Source organism: Brachyhypopomus gauderio, chromosome 14 (assembly GCF_052324685.1).
Source record: "Brachyhypopomus gauderio isolate BG-103 chromosome 14, BGAUD_0.2, whole genome shotgun sequence".
NCBI classification, from domain to species: Eukaryota; Metazoa; Chordata; class Actinopteri; order Gymnotiformes; family Hypopomidae; genus Brachyhypopomus; species Brachyhypopomus gauderio.
In genome coordinates, this window is record NC_135224.1 from 16269575 (window position 1) to 16286210 (window position 16636).

The 16636-nt window shown below is 41.4% G+C and overlaps 4 protein-coding genes and 1 non-coding gene across 9 annotated transcripts in view; 1 reads left to right on the forward strand and 4 right to left on the reverse strand.

Annotated features, from left to right (window-relative positions):
* Positions 1-74: 74 nt before the first annotated feature.
* Positions 75-1600, reverse strand: rps20 (ribosomal protein S20). Its single transcript, XM_076972804.1, has 4 exons — positions 1441-1600; positions 900-999; positions 645-718; positions 75-314 (listed from the first exon to the last, which is right to left on the reverse strand). The coding sequence occupies exons 1-4, from the start codon at positions 1441-1443 to the stop codon at positions 132-134; spliced, it is 360 nt and encodes a 119-aa protein (XP_076828919.1). The 5' UTR covers positions 1444-1600; the 3' UTR covers positions 75-131.
* Positions 787-856, reverse strand: LOC143475829 (small nucleolar RNA U54). Its single transcript, XR_013121140.1, has one exon. It is a non-coding gene; the product is annotated as a small nucleolar RNA U54 (small nucleolar RNA).
* A 2351-nt stretch (positions 1601-3951) lies between the features above and the next one.
* Positions 3952-12022, reverse strand: plag1 (pleiomorphic adenoma gene 1). 2 transcript variants are annotated; one of them, XM_076972802.1, is made up of 3 exons: positions 11887-12022; positions 6678-7010; positions 3952-6532 (listed from the first exon to the last, which is right to left on the reverse strand). In XM_076972802.1, exons 2-3 carry the CDS (start codon positions 6911-6913, stop codon positions 5575-5577), a joined length of 1194 nt encoding a protein of 397 aa, XP_076828917.1. In that variant the 5' UTR covers positions 6914-7010; positions 11887-12022; the 3' UTR covers positions 3952-5574. The 2 variants fall into 2 exon arrangements, with proteins under 2 accessions (XP_076828917.1, XP_076828918.1); XM_076972803.1 differs by lacking the exon at positions 11887-12022 and adding an exon at positions 7467-8840.
* A 187-nt stretch (positions 12023-12209) lies between these two features.
* chchd7 (coiled-coil-helix-coiled-coil-helix domain containing 7) lies at positions 12210-14908 on the forward strand. Of its 3 annotated transcripts, none has more exons than XM_076972161.1 (4): positions 12210-12239; positions 13396-13488; positions 13822-13920; positions 14389-14908. In XM_076972161.1, the coding sequence occupies exons 2-4, from the start codon at positions 13429-13431 to the stop codon at positions 14491-14493; spliced, it is 264 nt and encodes an 87-aa protein (XP_076828276.1). In that variant the 5' UTR covers positions 12210-12239; positions 13396-13428; the 3' UTR covers positions 14494-14908. The 3 variants fall into 3 exon arrangements, with proteins under 3 accessions (XP_076828276.1, XP_076828275.1, XP_076828274.1); XM_076972160.1 differs by lacking the exon at positions 12210-12239 and adding an exon at positions 12292-12482 and having other exon boundaries at positions 13390-13488; XM_076972159.1 differs by lacking the exon at positions 12210-12239 and adding an exon at positions 12295-12482.
* A 1475-nt stretch (positions 14909-16383) lies between these two features.
* The window catches only part of sdr16c5b (short chain dehydrogenase/reductase family 16C, member 5b), a 9816-nt gene continuing 9563 nt past the window's right edge, over positions 16384-16636 (reverse strand). For both annotated transcript variants that reach the window (XM_076972156.1, XM_076972155.1), the window contains exon 7: positions 16384-16636. This exon is cut by the window's right edge and continues 941 nt beyond it. The gene's annotated coding sequence lies outside the window, so the exon portion shown is untranslated.

Below are 16636 nucleotides of genomic sequence, written 5' to 3' on the forward strand. Positions count from 1 at the left end.
CAATTCTGCCTTGCTCACTTGGAGCACAAGCGATTTTACATATTAAACATGAAAAAATGAAGCCACACATTAAATCAATTTTTTTTCTTTATTGTGCTGAACAGAGTTGGCATTTGGCAACCGAAAGCAGTTTATGCGTCAGCAATGGTAACTTCAACCTCAACCCCAGGCTCAATGCTGATGCTGGTGATCTGCTTGACGATCTCCGATGGGCTGTGAAGGTCGATGAGACGCTTGTGGATCCTCATCTGGAATCTGTCCCAGGTCTTAGAACCCTCTCCACAAGGGGTCTTACGGGTGGTGATGCGCAGGGTCTGGAAAGAATACATTGTATCAGCTCACAGGCCCAACACTCGACCTTTACATCTTACACCAAAACTTCTTAAAGTCTTAACCTTTTAAAAATTACTTTCACAGCCATGAACAGGACTGAATTTAGTCTGATTGTGTACATTTGCCAAGTACAAACGAACTGTTTGGACACCCCTCATGCTTCTAAAAATAACCAAGATTGAGGCTAATTCTGAAAGTCCCCCAATTCTGGCTGTGTCATATTTGAGCGGGGCAATAGGCAGCACATCCAGGGTTCTCTTGCTTCATATTTGCATTTAAATTACTGTAAAGTCATCAACAGGATTGTTTACCTTGGTCGGCATGCGCACTGGCCCCTTCACTTTAAGGCTCTTCTCCTTAGCTCCCCGGATCAGATCAGCACACACTGCGAAGTTGTAATATGTAATATAAGCAAGGCAGAACGTGGCAGCAATATAGGGTTCAGGACAGAACAGATGGCTCAGAATAGCGTATTACTGAAATCACACATAGAATCATTCTAATGTTTTTATCCTCATAGCCAGAGGTTTTGCTTAGAAAAGTGAAAGGCGCTAATGATCACGGACCTTTCTCAAGAGACTTGACGTTTCGGCTTGTGAGTGTGATCCGGATGCGGTGAATGGCCACCTCGGGCTCTACAGGTGCTTTGCCGGTGTCTTTGAATGCCTAGAAGCCATTGAAGACATAAAAGGGGCTCATTAAGACTATTTCTGTTAGAGAATTAATACAACTAACGTGAAAACCGTCTACAAACCATTTAGCCATTGTAGAACCATAAGCTTCAGAAATGGTCGTTACCGTAGAAGAAACTCATATTTAGTGGACGACCGATCTTATACGAGACTTGCTATAGTTTTGCCATCAATAATCAACAAAATAAATTGTTCTTTAACATTTAATAAACCAAAACTTTACCAGCATTCCCCCCTAAACAAATTTATCCAGCCAGCAACACAATCGAGTGTCATCAAGTTATCATTAGCTTCATTGCTAACTAGCTAAAAACCACACGTGTTCCAGGACTAATAACGTCAATAGGGAACCTTTTATTAAAATTTCCACACACACAATCTTTGTTAAAAACGTAGAAATGAATGTAGAAAATACCATTTTGTATATTCCTGGCCGACTTATTCGTGCAAGTAAGAAGCGAACAGCGGTGAGCCAGGAGGCATGAACACGCACGTCTTCTCTTCTGGAAAAGGAAGGACGCGAGGCCTGTTCGCGAGGTTATATGAAACATCCGGGTACCGAACGACCTCTGCCCCCTCTTGCGCACAACCAATCAGACCGAAGAGGAGCTGGCGGGAGCTCAGAAAGAAGGTCAGCGAGTCCACGCGCAGCTTCAGGGTATCCAGTCTCTGGCGGTGCTGTTACCGACGCCTGCCATGGTGGCTCACTATGTGTCTCACAAGCAGTTACATGAGTTGTGCACCATGTTATTCGGTAAGGTCAGTGTGCAAAACACAAGTTATTTATGGGATGAATGGATTAATGAACTTAGTACTTATTTCACTCATACACATGTTGAGTATGTTGTTAAAATCAGCATTACCCAACAGTACCTTGGTGTGTGTGTGTGTGTGTGTGTGTGTGTGTGTGTGTGTGTGTTGGGAGGCGGGGGCCATATGGAGATTTCACAAGGCTTGCACGGACATTGTTATTTCTGATCTCATCAAACCTCAGCGGATGAGCGCAATATGTAGCCAGTTATTCATATATTCAGCAGACAGTGTATAACAACGAATAATCCAATAAAATAAATCATAGGTATCTGAGTAATTTGCTAGAGTTTTCTCAGTCGTTTCACTAATGCAAAAGAATTTGTGGGGAGGAAAAATAAATAAATGACGTAAAAGTATACGTCACCCTTTAAAAACAACAGTTTTACAGCAAATATGACAGCACCAACGAAGAATAAATACTATTTAGGTCACATTCTAATTTTATACAACATTCCTGATATAAGTCTATATACTATGGCCACATTGTTATAGTGCTTGTTATATAAATACATATATTGCATACATAGTTCATTCTTTCTGAATAGTTAGTCTCTTTGAAGATACTCTGGATAGGTGTTTAGAAAAAATATTTGATCATGTTTTCATATATTTTAACTAAACAGGCTGCATTTACAATGTCAAAGGATGTAAATAAGTCTTCATATCCAACATATTCTTAAATTAATTATGCAAAATAAGATCAAAATTAAACCTTTGTTTCAGTGTGTTCTCCTGTGGCCGCAGGTCCTGTGTCATTGCTCTAATACTTGCACTATAGTACTATGTACTATACCAGATTTGAAAAAGTAAAACCACAGTCCAATGACATCTCTCTTAATCTCTGAGTTTGACATATCAACAGTATGCAGATGTGGCCATCTAGCTCATGTTGCATTTGCAGTCAGTATGTCAAAAAGCAAAGAAAGCATAAAGCCAATGAAACGATCGTTTTAAATTCTACCATGACAAGTTTTGTTTGTTCAGAAAATCCAAACACCACAGCTTAACAAATGAAGAATGTTGAGCTAATTTCACATGCAGAACTACAGAGAAGCACTTTAAAGTGAGTCCTTCTGGTATGTTTATTGAGCTCTCAGTACTGTGGACAGTTTTAACACTGGACCGAATCTCTCCTCTCCTCACATAGCAGCAAAGGTCGTCTGAATGCACACAGATACAATCTCTCTCTCTCTCTTTCTCTCCCCACACTAACAGCCATTTATTCACCTTCTACATCACACACCTGGCTCACCCAGCCAGCCAATAAATAACTTTCTCTTTGGATGATGTCATCTGGAGGAGACAAAAGGAAATGCAGGCTGCAGCAGCAAGTTCTCATTTCACTCACTCACTCACTCACTCACTCACTCACTCACTCACTCACTCACTCACACTCTCACTGATATATGAATCATTCTGTCATGGGATATACATTTACAACAGTAGTTTGTAAAAGTACATTAAAGTAACATATACATTGATTAGCAATAGCCACTATCACAGGATGGCATTACAGAAACGTGATTAAAACAATGAGGACAACATGGACATACAATGTAAAAACACTATTATGGCTGGAATGCTGTCTCTCCATGAAGCAATCGCTCTTTCTCTCTCGTTCTCTTCTTGTACAGGTCGTGAGATCAGAGGCTACTCCTGCCAAGGCCCTCCTCTTGAGTATTACTATGGCAACATCCAGCTCCGAAAAAGGTCCGTTAGTAAGGGCCACTGCACCTTACCGACATATCACAATATGACACACACGGACACTCTCTCCTCCACACGCAGTCTTGGATTTAAAACAAAACAAATAAACAAAAAGAGGAGTAAAAAAAACTATTCTGTTGTGCCATCAAGGGCTAGATTTTGTCCATTAGCAGCATTATCTAAATAGAGAGACTGTATTCCTCTTTCGCACATATGCACATGAATGACGGTACCACTGAAACGGAACAGGAGAATTGCTAAAGGTCTGTGTCTCCCAGTGAAAATGTCCTCAAACACAGCAATTCAATCAGATTCTCTGTAAATCAGACTCAGAAACTCAGCAGCATCAACGACATCACTGTTTTAGACCTTAGATGAGGCATTCTGGTTTGCCCTCTTCAACACATTCCTCCCCCCCCCCCCCCAATACTGAAGTATTTACAAACTGCATTTTGAACAGGTTAATGAAAGCATTTTAGAGCTCTGTGAAAAGAGGAAGTGCTTTCAAAAACGTACGGATGGAACAAACATTTTCTATAGGTTAATGTGTCATTGAGAGACACAGACATTTTGTGCAATGAAGCAAAAACAGGAAAAATGTACAAAGTGAAACACTGTATGAAGTGTACCTGTAATAATATAACATAGCATTTTGTTTTTTGTATATACATGCTAATAATCTACTCGAGAGCTAAATAGGACATCTAAAACCATTGATGACAAAGATTCTTATAAAACATATATATACCATGCCAAAACAAAGGCATCAGATTTTTCTTAAAAGTGCTGTTATGAAAACATGCCCAACGAAGAGGCTTCCAGCACCCAACCCTTAGCTCCCAATGTAAGTTCAACATGAACCAAACATTCACTCAACACACACCTCTATCATAACCAACCTTGAAGCAGGACCACACACACACACACACACACACAGAAATCTGTTCCTAGAAGGGTATGGCTGGGTGTTTGGGCAAAGATTGTGTCGTCTAAAAATCATGGGCTTTTACAGTCTGTCCGTAGCTTCTGTATAAATGTTTCTTGAAACATTTGTTGAATTTTGTAAAATTCAAAAAAGGCCACTTCACAGACTGTTTGTTATTAAGCGTTTCTGTGCTGTGATGGCCACAGCACAGACTCCTGCGACTGAATGTTTGTTTGCTTTACTAACGCTTTAATCAGTGCAATGGACAGCATTCTGGTGGACGAGGTTCAGAGTTGCAACGGTATCCAGAAGTACTATGGCAAAGTGAAAGGAGACAAAGACAAAAACGACAGGGGTGGAGACGCAGGGCAGGGAAGCTCTGGAGGGCTGATGGTGTGTGAAGTCTTCGTATTGTCTGTCCGTGTTTCCCTTTATCACTTTGTGTTGTGAAGAAGATCTGCACTGGTACAGTTTCAGGCCCTTAAAACGAGCAGCAGCATGAAGGCAAATGGCCATAAAAAAAACAAAAACAAAAACAAACAAACAACTAAAACCAAAACGAGATGAGCCGTCCTCACTCTGGCTCTGAGGGGTTTGGTTGCCTTTGGCTGTGTGGAGTTCTGACACCGTTTTTCAAATGCTGGCATTTAAGTACCCAAAAGGTTATGAGTTAGCAATAAATGAAAACAATTAACAGAAATATAAGATTTTTCTTTTAGCTTTGTTGGAACCTTAAAGTGCTAAATGGGAGGGTTTTGAAAGCTGTGTGCTCTGAGCACAGAGCAATCCTTCAAAACTTCACTGCAAAATGAGCTCTGCTTTGCAGACACTTCTGTTTCTTTTAAGAAAGTGATTTCATTTTGAACATCAGCCCTCACGTGATGTTCAACATCCTCTTCTGATAACGACTCATGTAATGCCTCCTAATTTTACTGAAGTAAGCTTCATATGAGCGAGTGATATGTTCTAAAGGATGTTTTAAAATGTATTAAGAAAAGTGTGGCTACGGTGAGTTTTTCTGTATTTAAGTGCCAAGTCGATTGAAAGGTGTCGGTAGGAGTAAGTGCTGAGGTGACTAAGGGTGTGTGAACGTACACGTTTAGGTCACTGGAAGGCTTGGTGGAAGCGAGGCAGGGTGGTGGTTGTATTCAGACTTTGTGAGTGTGTGAAACTGAGCGCTTGCGCTTGCGAGAGTGCGTGTGGGTGAGTGAGGGTCTGGAGTGGGCCGAGAGGATCGGGAGGGTCGTGGGAGGGTGCGATGACGGGCAGCACCTCGTCTTGGCTGTACGAGACACCAAAGGCAGGTCCTGCCCCTTGACCGTAGGGCAGGAAGTTAAACAGCGGCGACAGGAAGTCCAGAGATTGTGCCGTCGCCGTCTCCCCGGCGGAAGCGGCGGTAGCGCTCAGTTTGGGCGTCTCCTCCGCCTGCAGCTCCAGCAGGTAGCTCTCTAGCTCCGCCCTCAGCGGCGGGGGCGGGGGCGAATACGACCCGTGGGCTAGCGGGTAGCGCAGCGTCAGGGCCCCGGTGGGCGGAGACGCGCGCGGCGCCTCCGTCGGCTCCAACGGCTCGGCCTTCACGCGCAGCAGCTCGTGGGCGTGGCTCTTTTTCACGTGGCGGGTCAGGTGGTCCTTGCGGCCAAAGCGCTGCGCGCAGTACTGGCACAGGAAGTCCTTGCGGCCCGTGTGGACCACCAGGTGGCGCCGCACGTCCTTGCGGGTGTAGAAGCGGCGCTCGCAGTGCTCGCACTGGTGCCGCTTCTCCTTGGCACCGCTCGCGCTCTTGCCCGCGTGCCCGCGCAGGTGCTCCAGCAGCAGCGGGGTGGTGGGGAACGGCTGCAGGCACACCTGGCAGGTGAGGTCGCCCCGGTGGGCGGCGTGCAGGGCCTGGTGTCGCCGGAAACCTAGCTTGGTGTTGTAGGTCTTGCCGCACTCGCTGCAGCCGAAGGCCTCCTTGTTGGGGTCGTGCGTCTGGAGGTGGTTCTTCAGGTGGTCTTTGCGGTGGAACATCTTCTCGCAGTAGCTGCACTTGTGGCTCTTCTCCGGCGAGTGCGTGGCCATGTGCCTGCGGAGACAAAGTCGGACAGTGAGCGACGCGCGGACGTGGAGCAGGGACAAAGGCTGGTGAGGACACGGGCCACACGGAACACCACCCTGTCGGCGACGGATGACTTTTTGGGGTATTTTTTTGGGTTGAGTATATTCCTCACCGAAGGAGTTTGTATTTGGAGACGAAGGCCTTGGAGCAGTCGGTGTGTGTGCAGCGGTACGGCCTCTCGCCCGTGTGCGAGTACGAGTGCACCTTCAGCTTCTCCACACTGTTGAAGGCCTTCTCGCAAAGCTGGCAGGGGAAGTTCTTCCTCCCCTTCCCCTCCGGCCTCCTCTTCCTCGCTCGATCGCGCTCTGCCGGGACGGGGCAGTCGTCGTCGGGGGTGACGGTGGCCATGGCGACCTAGCCGGCCACGAGGCGGACACGGGCGACTCGTCCAAACGCTGACGGGGCGATAGAGGCCGGATCTTCAGTTCCACGGAGAGGCCAGGCCCTGGGGGGTGGAAGAGAGGGACACGAGAAGTTAAGAGTGCAAACGCTTTGGGAGGAGATCAGACATGGTTCCTCAACTCCTGCCGGAAAACGTGGTAGGATCCTGGTCCTGCTCCAGTAGGGCTGATGAGCTAATGAGACATGTTGAAACACTATTGTATGAAGCCCTGAGAGTGTCTCCCATGAACACACGGGTTCACACTGAACACATGAATCATTGCTCTTAGTGAATGGAAAAATGGTTGGAAGATGCCAACACTACAGAAACATAGCAGTGTATTTCAGTCATTTGTGACAGTTTTCATTGTTTTCATACATTGTTAATGTATTTTGGCATTGTGTGGTTTTTTTTGGGAAATAACTGGAATTAAAAGCACAGAATGTAAACTCAATGTTATTGACCCATATAAGTGGTTATACTGCGTGAACCACTTATAGATACAGAGATGTGCATTACCTATGTGAGCTCTTCTCCTCTGTAGCACCAAGCAATTGTATTTTTATTTCTTGTCCTGTTCTCACGTAAAGCACCACGCACTGAGTTTTGAGGTATTTACTCTCATCTGTCAGGATTCCTTTCTTCACTTGAGAAATCACCTCGCTCCTGTCAGTCACGAGTCAGCTCCACTGGCGGCCTCACATGCTCATACGTCCATCACGGCTCACCACGACCGGCTCAGGATCAGCCACGTCTTCTTTTTGATCCACACTTTCATCTTTCTGTCACTCTGATGTAGGTTTATCGCTGTCATTAATCCATATAACATTTTCCCCCCAGACCTCTACAAGCTTTTCACAGGCTTAACGGTTCCCATCTTTGGCGAACCCTCTGAGCTTGTGATAATGTATTATTTTCCTTCTAACAGATTTTGACCTGCCTAATGTCCAATTGTGATTCTGATTTAATCCCTCATTTTATTGGCATGGACTTCTTTATGTCGTGAGACATAGGCAGCAGTGTCATGATGCAAATGCTATATCTGGATTCAGATCATTTGTTAAGGTTCTTATGAGGGAACTAACAACGATGTCACATGCTAACCTGCAACTAAGCAGCCACCTGTCCAAATACTTTTGCCTCCTGAGAGGTCTATAAAAACGACCTTTTTAAACTCGTTTAAAAAGAGTTTAAACTCACAACTATTTTATAACCAGTGTCAAAACAAATGTGAATATCAACCCATGTAATGCAAAAATAAAAAAATGTAACTTGAGTATCTACATGTTACAGTTTACAGCTAATGGTAAAATTCACTAGACCAATTCCAAAGTTCACACCTTTTTGATGCAAATCACACTGTACCCTCCATCCCGTCTAGATTTAAGAGAAACCCTGAGAAAATAGGTTACATGAGAGTAAATGACTCTTACAAAATGCAGCAGACGGAAAGCACCAGAACACGCCATTAAAGACTTGCATTGCCTTTTTCATCTCAGAGTGTGATGCCCCGACTTTTATGCTATGAAGGTCACAATAATGTGATGATTGTCTTGCTGTTAGACCAAAGGACTGCTGTGGTACAATCATGGAAGGCACAGTGTTGGAGACGTCAGGGAGAACTACACACACCTGCCTTTACCAGGTACAACATCCACTACCCAGCAGCCTCTTCTGCAACAGCACGACAAAGTGGTAAATGATATTCAGATGTTTTAAATGGTCCTTGCTCCACTGTTACAACATGACATCATGTGTTACAATGTAACACCATGTGGCACCCCAGCCTCCAGAGCAAATGGACACGCAAACAGGTGAACAATCAATGATAAACTTTAGATTTTCTTCATCCTTTCTCAACCTACAGTGTGACACTAAATGCTACACCCTCAGACTGACAGATTTTTGTATTGTCTTAATTCTGGGTCTGGGTTTCCAGTAAATATTAGGCTAATCAACAGGATTTCATGCCAGCTAAGCAAGAGGTTATGCACCATAAAAAAATCAAACAAATACATATGACATATTTAAGTACCACTTTTAAAGAACTTAAAAATTTAGAGGAAGTGGAGTGATGTATTTCATTTTAAGGTGTCATTTATTATTCACATTTACCTTTGCAGCAGAACTGTTTACCCTGATTGTTTTAGCACATTATTTATCAGTAGTGCTTTTTCACATTTCTATATAGAACCCTTCACCTTTCCGTCACCTCCTTTACCAGGTGAATTATGGGAAATCTATTGCCTGCTTAATATTTCTCTAAACCCATGAGTGTTACTCATAAGATATGTTTGGTTTTTTGTTGTATGAACTTTGATGTTTTACTAATACAATGACAATTGGGTGTATAATTCTATGGACAATCATCCAGGTTTTTGTTAATCTCCGAAGGAAGTAGCATTTAACTGAATTTATTTATTTTTTTGCATTCAAACATAACTTGTGCTTTTAATTTTTCACTTTACATTTTTTTATTTACAATAACAAAAAGAAGAGTATTTGTTCTTGCTAAACTATGTTACTTCTGCTTGCGTGCTGCTTATTAACTACACAACAAGACTATTTACTATGTTCAGGTGTGCTATGTTCAGATTTAAATATGTAGTGTTATGTTCAGATAATTCTAATTTATATGCAAGAATACACATTTAACTCAGACAATAATTTACTTAATTATTTTTAAGTAACTAATAGCCTAGTAAAAAATGGAATTTAGCTGGACAAAAGATAAACAATGTTGCATATTGGGTTAATTTTTGCATAATTTTTAAGCATACAGACTCAGAAATGAATGGAAAAGTTAATTGTTTAGCACTCATTAACCATCCATCATCACTGAAAATCTAAAAAAGCAAACTTGGACAGATAATACACATTTGAAAAGATCACACATTTCTACTCAAAGTAATGGCATGACTTTTAGACTTACAAAAGCAAAAAAGAAAATAACCAAATGTATTGCATAGAGCAAGGTATTACATCTATAAACCAATTATGTTTAACATTTACATCAACTAAGCCAGATTAAACTTTTGTCTAACTAAATACATGGGAATGTGATTTAAATGTTGCTTGTATACACCACGGAATTAGTCAACAACAAAATATGATTTATTGACTCACTAAATTATGTTTTAATAGCAAATGGGGTTTTATACAGCAAACCAAGATAAAAAATTGAATTAAACAGAAGTTAACCACACATATCAACAAATGTCAATTTCTAAATTATGCTATTAAACGACACATATTTCCTAGTTAGTCGTAGATAGAAAACCAATAAGGCACAAAGCAAAACGATTAAATACAACAAAAAAACAGTATTTAAATATCAGTGCTCCAAAGAGTAAAAAAAGCCTATATTTTCAATTTTAAAAATTAAGAAAATTGTTTACTGTACTGTTAAAAGCCCAAAGACTCATAAATATCTTTAGAATATGGGATTCGATCAAGTAGATAATTGAACGTGTGCCTCAGGATGTGCGTGTGGACTCTGTCAGATCGCTCAGGCGGAAATCTGCGCACGAGCTAACTTAAGACACGCCACTGATTGCGCGGCCAGTTTACTTGACAAACACGCGGAGCAACGCTGTCTCGAGGCAGTCAGAATTTAAAATTCACACTTCTTAAAGAGGCAGAATCTTTACACTTGCATGCACATTAAGCCAAGAGCATAGCATACATAACAATTGCCCCCTAAACCCGATCAACCCTCTCAGACTCATTGCATAAAAGGACCCTTAGGAGCTTTAAGAATGGGGTGCCCCTCGCGAGGCGGGGTAGTTTAGCCCCCCTCTCTGCCTCACATATCCAGACATACCACACATGTTCTTTCATCCACTACTAAGGCATCAATGCAAAGTAGATCTTGTAAAAGTATTTACAAAAAAAGAATACTCTAGTTATACTCTAGTTACAAGTTATCTTGTAATGCGTATCAATATTAGTGCTGTCTCTTTATTTGATTGACTTCTATTTGATCACAGAACATGCGAAATCTTACTTGGCATAGCCACATTCACATAACACACTCCAAAACCTCTAATTATTAATAACCACGTAATCGGCTAATGATCATACAAATCTGACACAATCCGCTCTCACTCATGACATGAAAGCAAAGATTTAATACAAAACCGCATGGCTGCCGGTTAATTTGCAATAAGACACTGTACTGGAGTAGAATTAGAGAAGATAGACACACAGCAGAAAATGTTTAGCATCGCCCAATTAGTCCCCCTCAACTTCTCCCTCCATTTTGGTTGTTTGTGATATTGACAAGCAACTTTCTCTCGCCGATAGCCTACTGAACGACACGGAAACGCGGTATCACCTTCTGGCATGACCAATGCCATCAATAACATATCTGAAAACTACATTTCGCCAACACCTTAATAAAACATGCGGGCAAATAAAACTGTAAAGCGTTTAACCAATTTGTAGTATTAGACGTTATACAGAATGTGCAAACCGTGATTCTACCGACAACACCATGTTTACAGTCGACTCGTGTGCATGTATGTGTCAAATTTTGAGCAGCATGACTGCAGCGTGCATTTTATATAATTTTTTACAATGTTTAAATGCGCGTGCGTTCGCTACGGCTATCCTCGTAGCACGGTCGTTATTATATTCAGAGAAAATCCTAAACTAAACTAATTTTCAGAACTTTTTCCGACTTTTTAAAAACTCCAGCACTTCCCTTGTTTGTTGACATTCATTTGCATTGAACGTGCCGCGACGGAGGTTTCTAACATAATTTATATTAATTTTCTATGTATTTCTGTCTTCCGCTGCTTTTCTCGCAAGTCCCAAACTGGGCGCTGATTATCACAAACTTTTTTCTCTAGCTCACCCTCACTCTCATAATTGGAATAACCCCGATATTTTAATTCAAGAACACCGTAACAATTTAATTAATTTGCGTAAAACTTACCGTGGGAGCCTTAACATCCTTTCTAGTGCGTTTTTCTTGACTTTCAACTATTTTCCGAATTTTTAATAATTTTTTTCTCATATTTTTTGCTGGACGCGGCGGGCCTGAAAATTGTTTGCTTTCTCCTCTTTCCAGCAGCCATTGTATAGGCTATGCGCTGCGATGCAACCAAACACAGGTTGGCCACGCCTACTCGGGCGCCCGCCCTCTGCGCACTCGTGATTTGTGTAACGACCTGTCATTTTCACATCTCACTGTCACTGACGGTACCTTTAAGAAATTTAAAATTTTCGGACTCGTCAGTGATTCTGTCAATCGAAAGGATTTCATTTTATTTCTATTTAAGACAATAGGTGGGTTAAAATGGCCAGATCCCATGCCTTAGTGGTTGAAAGAGGTGTCAGTCTACTGGGTAGGAACCAGCTTAGTTAGGGGACTTGGTGCCCGTTGGTCAGTTGAGCCGTCAGTGACTCGTGAAGCGCAGTCGGCGTTGAGCGGTTTCTGCGTGTCGTAATGACGTCCATTGTGACGTGAGGGGAAGCTCGGTCGCTAGCTAGCGGTGTTAGCTTGCTAGCTACGTTTTGTTGCGATATTCGGTAAGTATGTATACGGAAAGGTGCACGTTTGTTAGTGCAGGCAATACGACGTAAATTAATAACGTATACGTAGCTGTTGTTATTGTTGGGTAACTTTATTAGCTAAAACCATTGTCACGATATCGTGTAAAGGTAGCACTGCTGCACTAGCTAGCTGTCGGTACACGAGCTTCAATATGAGACGCTAGCCGGTTAGCAAGCGAGCAAACAGTTCGACCCCTACACTGGTTCGACCTCGTAGCTTGCTAGCTAGCCTACGAGTGCTATAGCTAGCTAATGTTATGACGGGCTAAATACGTTAAGCTAGCTAGCTACGATAGCTACTTATTCTCTCTATAACTTGTGTCGGGAGCACCCTCTACTCCGCAAGCACAACGTTTTCAGCGATATTATTTAAGTGGTTCAGAATCAATTACTTTCATAAACTTGGGTTAGCTAACTATGCTATGCTAGGTAGCTAACGTTTGTCAGCTCTAGCCTACTCAATACAGCCAATCAGGACGCCTATGAAAATGACGTCACGTTGTCATATTTACAATTTCGAGATAACGGCACATGATGTTAACTTGCTGACTTACCGATTGGCACCGTTAATCTTAAGCAAAGATATACATGGTATATAGCTGGCATTAATTGGAAATGAAGTTATTTGTACAAGAAACGAAGATTACAAGTTGTTGTGCAACAATAATCGGGTATTTCTCGGAAATGAAGTTATTTGTACAAGAAACGGTTGTTGCGCAACAATAATCTTTCAATAAAGTCTTTCATTAAAATTTGTAAAGTCTGCTTGAGCCTCGTCCACAGCATGCTTTGGGTCCGGCGGCATTGTTACAAATGGTGTAATAGCAGAATCTGCAACTATAAGGTGTAATAGTTCTCAATTATAATTGTTCTTTAACTGGAGTTACAGAGATACCTCAACATATGCAGATGTGTTTGAAGGATGAATGCCAATTCTAGTGCTGGAAAGCTTCGTAATGTTGACAGCAACCCTTGCATTGAGGTCAGTCTTGAGAAGTCTGTATGGTCCTATACATATATGGAGCTAATATCTTGTGTATGTTGTAAAAGCTCGTGTTATCACTTTTAACTAGTGCATCATGAGCCAGTACAGTTTAAAGAAATTAAGATAAAAAGATGGCAATAGATTCACACCTAGAATAAAGAGTTAAGTGTTGTTTCTGTTTATGTTTTTACTATTATAATTTTTTTAGTGTTGAAATGCTAAAATTTCTGGATATGCAAAAAAAAAAAAACACATGTTCAGAGAATATTTCTTGTAGATATATATCCACTCACTTCTTATAATAAATGTTAATTCATGTTTCATGTTCAGGAAAGTGATGGTTCACAGAGGTGCCTGGATGCTTATAACTACGACAAGACCATGTGTTCTGCATACTTCTTGAAGTATAAAAACTGTAGGAAGTACTGGGTGAGTAGTTGGATCTCAGGCAGCCAAACAGTGGGCACTTTTTCAACCTAATCAAGCTCCTCCAGTGGACGCTTCCAAGAAAGAAACATTTTACTTTAGTTTCATTCCAGTGAGGAAACCGTCTATTGTTGGTGCCTAATCCACAAGCTCAAGCACCCTTATATCATGAGCCCTTTACAAGACATGTTTTTTTAATGTATTGTCTGCTGTTTGTCAGTTATTACTATACAACAGACTTTGCAATAATTTAAATTTAAATAATATTGAAGGAAATTCCATTGAAAAAAATGGTTTGCTATAGGCTAATGCAATTAAACTGTTTTCACAGTATTGGAGTTATTGTAGCTCCTATAATGTTGTTTGAACTTCCCAGTTTTCTGTCAGATAAAGGAAAGTAGTTGATCTGTTCTAATATAGAAAAAAATATAGTCTGTTGCATTTATGTGAATATGCATCTCACTCTCTCAGCATAGCGTGATGCTTCAGCGCAGACGTGAAGGAGTAAAACCGGACATGCCTACAGCCCAAGAGAGGGAGGAGATGCTAGGTGCCCTGGGAGGGAAGCCCTACTGACACACAGATGCACCACAAACTGAGTTTCACCGAGTGCTCCTTCAGTGTGGCAGTGAGATTGAATCTTATCAGTGAGCACTTCTTGTGCCTCGCAGGGGTCCAGAGTCTGTGGATGAGTGCGTCCTTCTCACTGGAAGACGTTTTAAACTGACGCTCACAGGGTAGGTTTGTGTGTGTCTGTGTGTGTGTGTGTATCTGCACTTTGTGCAGTTGTTTTGTGTGTTTTTTTGAGTGTGTCTTTGATGGGTATCTGAATACAAACTCGGTGTGAGGTTACGATCGTGTGTCAGAGAGTGCAAACTGTGTCAAAAACAGACAAATTCTGTGATGCTGGTTATTTAAATGACATAACAGTGTTTACTGGTTATAAATATTATTAACATCTTGATGAGCCTAATAAACAAATACAAACAGCTGTTTTTCCCCTTGTTTTGGTTATTTGTCATTGTAATACTATTTTCTATATTGGCAAATCTGTAATGTGACTACAGACTAGTTTTCTTGAAGAGGCACATGGGAACTGTTGTCCGCCATGGTGGTTTTTAGTAAATGTAATCCTGTTTTTGGTCAACGTTATCCTGTAAAGGCTTGTAATTCTTTTAGTAACCTCATGGGGGAGATAGGGTCAAACAAAGGCTCATATCAGCGGTTGACTTTTTTTTTTTTTTTAAGTTAAAAGTATTATTACCATTTCCCTTAAAAACAAACATTCATGTGAAATTGCCAGATACCCTTATTGTATAAATATCTACAATAAACAGTTTTACTATTGCATTAATAAATAGTTCACAACAAACATTTGGTTTGTTGTCTCCGTATAGTTTAGTTGAATAGTTATTTGATGAAATGTGTTTTCTTACTTGAAATAGGGTCATGCACCTATGATTATTGCATTCATAAACTTTCCATTGGCAAAGGAGTGATATTCAGAAATATTGTTTGGCTGTAAGGAATAGTCACAAATTCTTTTACACTATATGTGACAGCACATCCAAATGTAGACCCCTCCCATTACTATCACTGGTTTTGTTTATAAAAGCCAGATTACAGGGGCTTCCATTCATTTGTGAGCTTGTCTCTTTGGGTGAGATTCTATTTTCCATGTGCTTTAATATCTAACTCTAGCCACTCCTACTGTTTACCCACTTTTCTCTGCTGTGCTGTAGTTAGTTCCATAGGCCTCTCACAGGCCTCTCACTATAAGAGGACACACATGGCACATTAAGGCACATTTCTTACAAAAACGCACCACACAGAACCCCCAGCAAACCCACGCCTGCAGACGGGCGTAGACACAGGCAGCGGTACAGAGAGCACCACACAGAACCCAGAGCATGGAAAAAACAGCACCACCCAAGGCACAGGGCATAGTAACTCTGCATCTCCTAAGGAACATTTCTCTTTTCTCGACGGGGTGTGGAGACAGATTCCTCCCGTATCGATGCAACTGCCTCTAGTCCCTAACCCTGCTGAGTTTCTGGGGACCACCACACCTCTGATTGGAGAGCTACAGGGCGAAATGCATCTTATTAAGTATCTTGACAACATTAATAATGTGTGATTAATATTGCACTCTTGGAATAAAAAAATGTTTTGTTTTTTTTCCAAAATTGATTTTAAATCAATCTTTTAGCCCTACATACCTGCCAGCAACTCGCGTGTTAGTGTTGTACTGGTACGATACAGGCAAATAGCTGTCGTTAACTGAGCCAGCAATCGGAATATGAAACAGCATGGTACTGTCAGTTGGTTTGCCCGAAAATGCTTTATTTTTCTAGAAACTTGTTTTTTACTTTGTCTTGGCGTGCAGAGTTGAAGACACTGCTGTTGTACCGATATTGTGTCAGCGTTGGTTGAGATTCAAAGCAATTACAGCACTACAGGCCTCCACATTGTTACTGGAAGCTTTTATTGTTGAGCAATCATGGAAATACCTTTTAAGTAGCAATAGGTGATGAAAAACTGAGTAATGGTGTGTTATTATAATAATAGAGGGGGTTTGATTGAACTTCTCTGTTTTAGCTTGATTAAGATGTATCAAGTAAGAATAATTTAAAGACCTGTAATTCATTATGAGCATGAGTGACTACTGTTTTGTGAAACAAAGCTGATTTGCTCAGTGTAGTATTGGGTATTGACATTT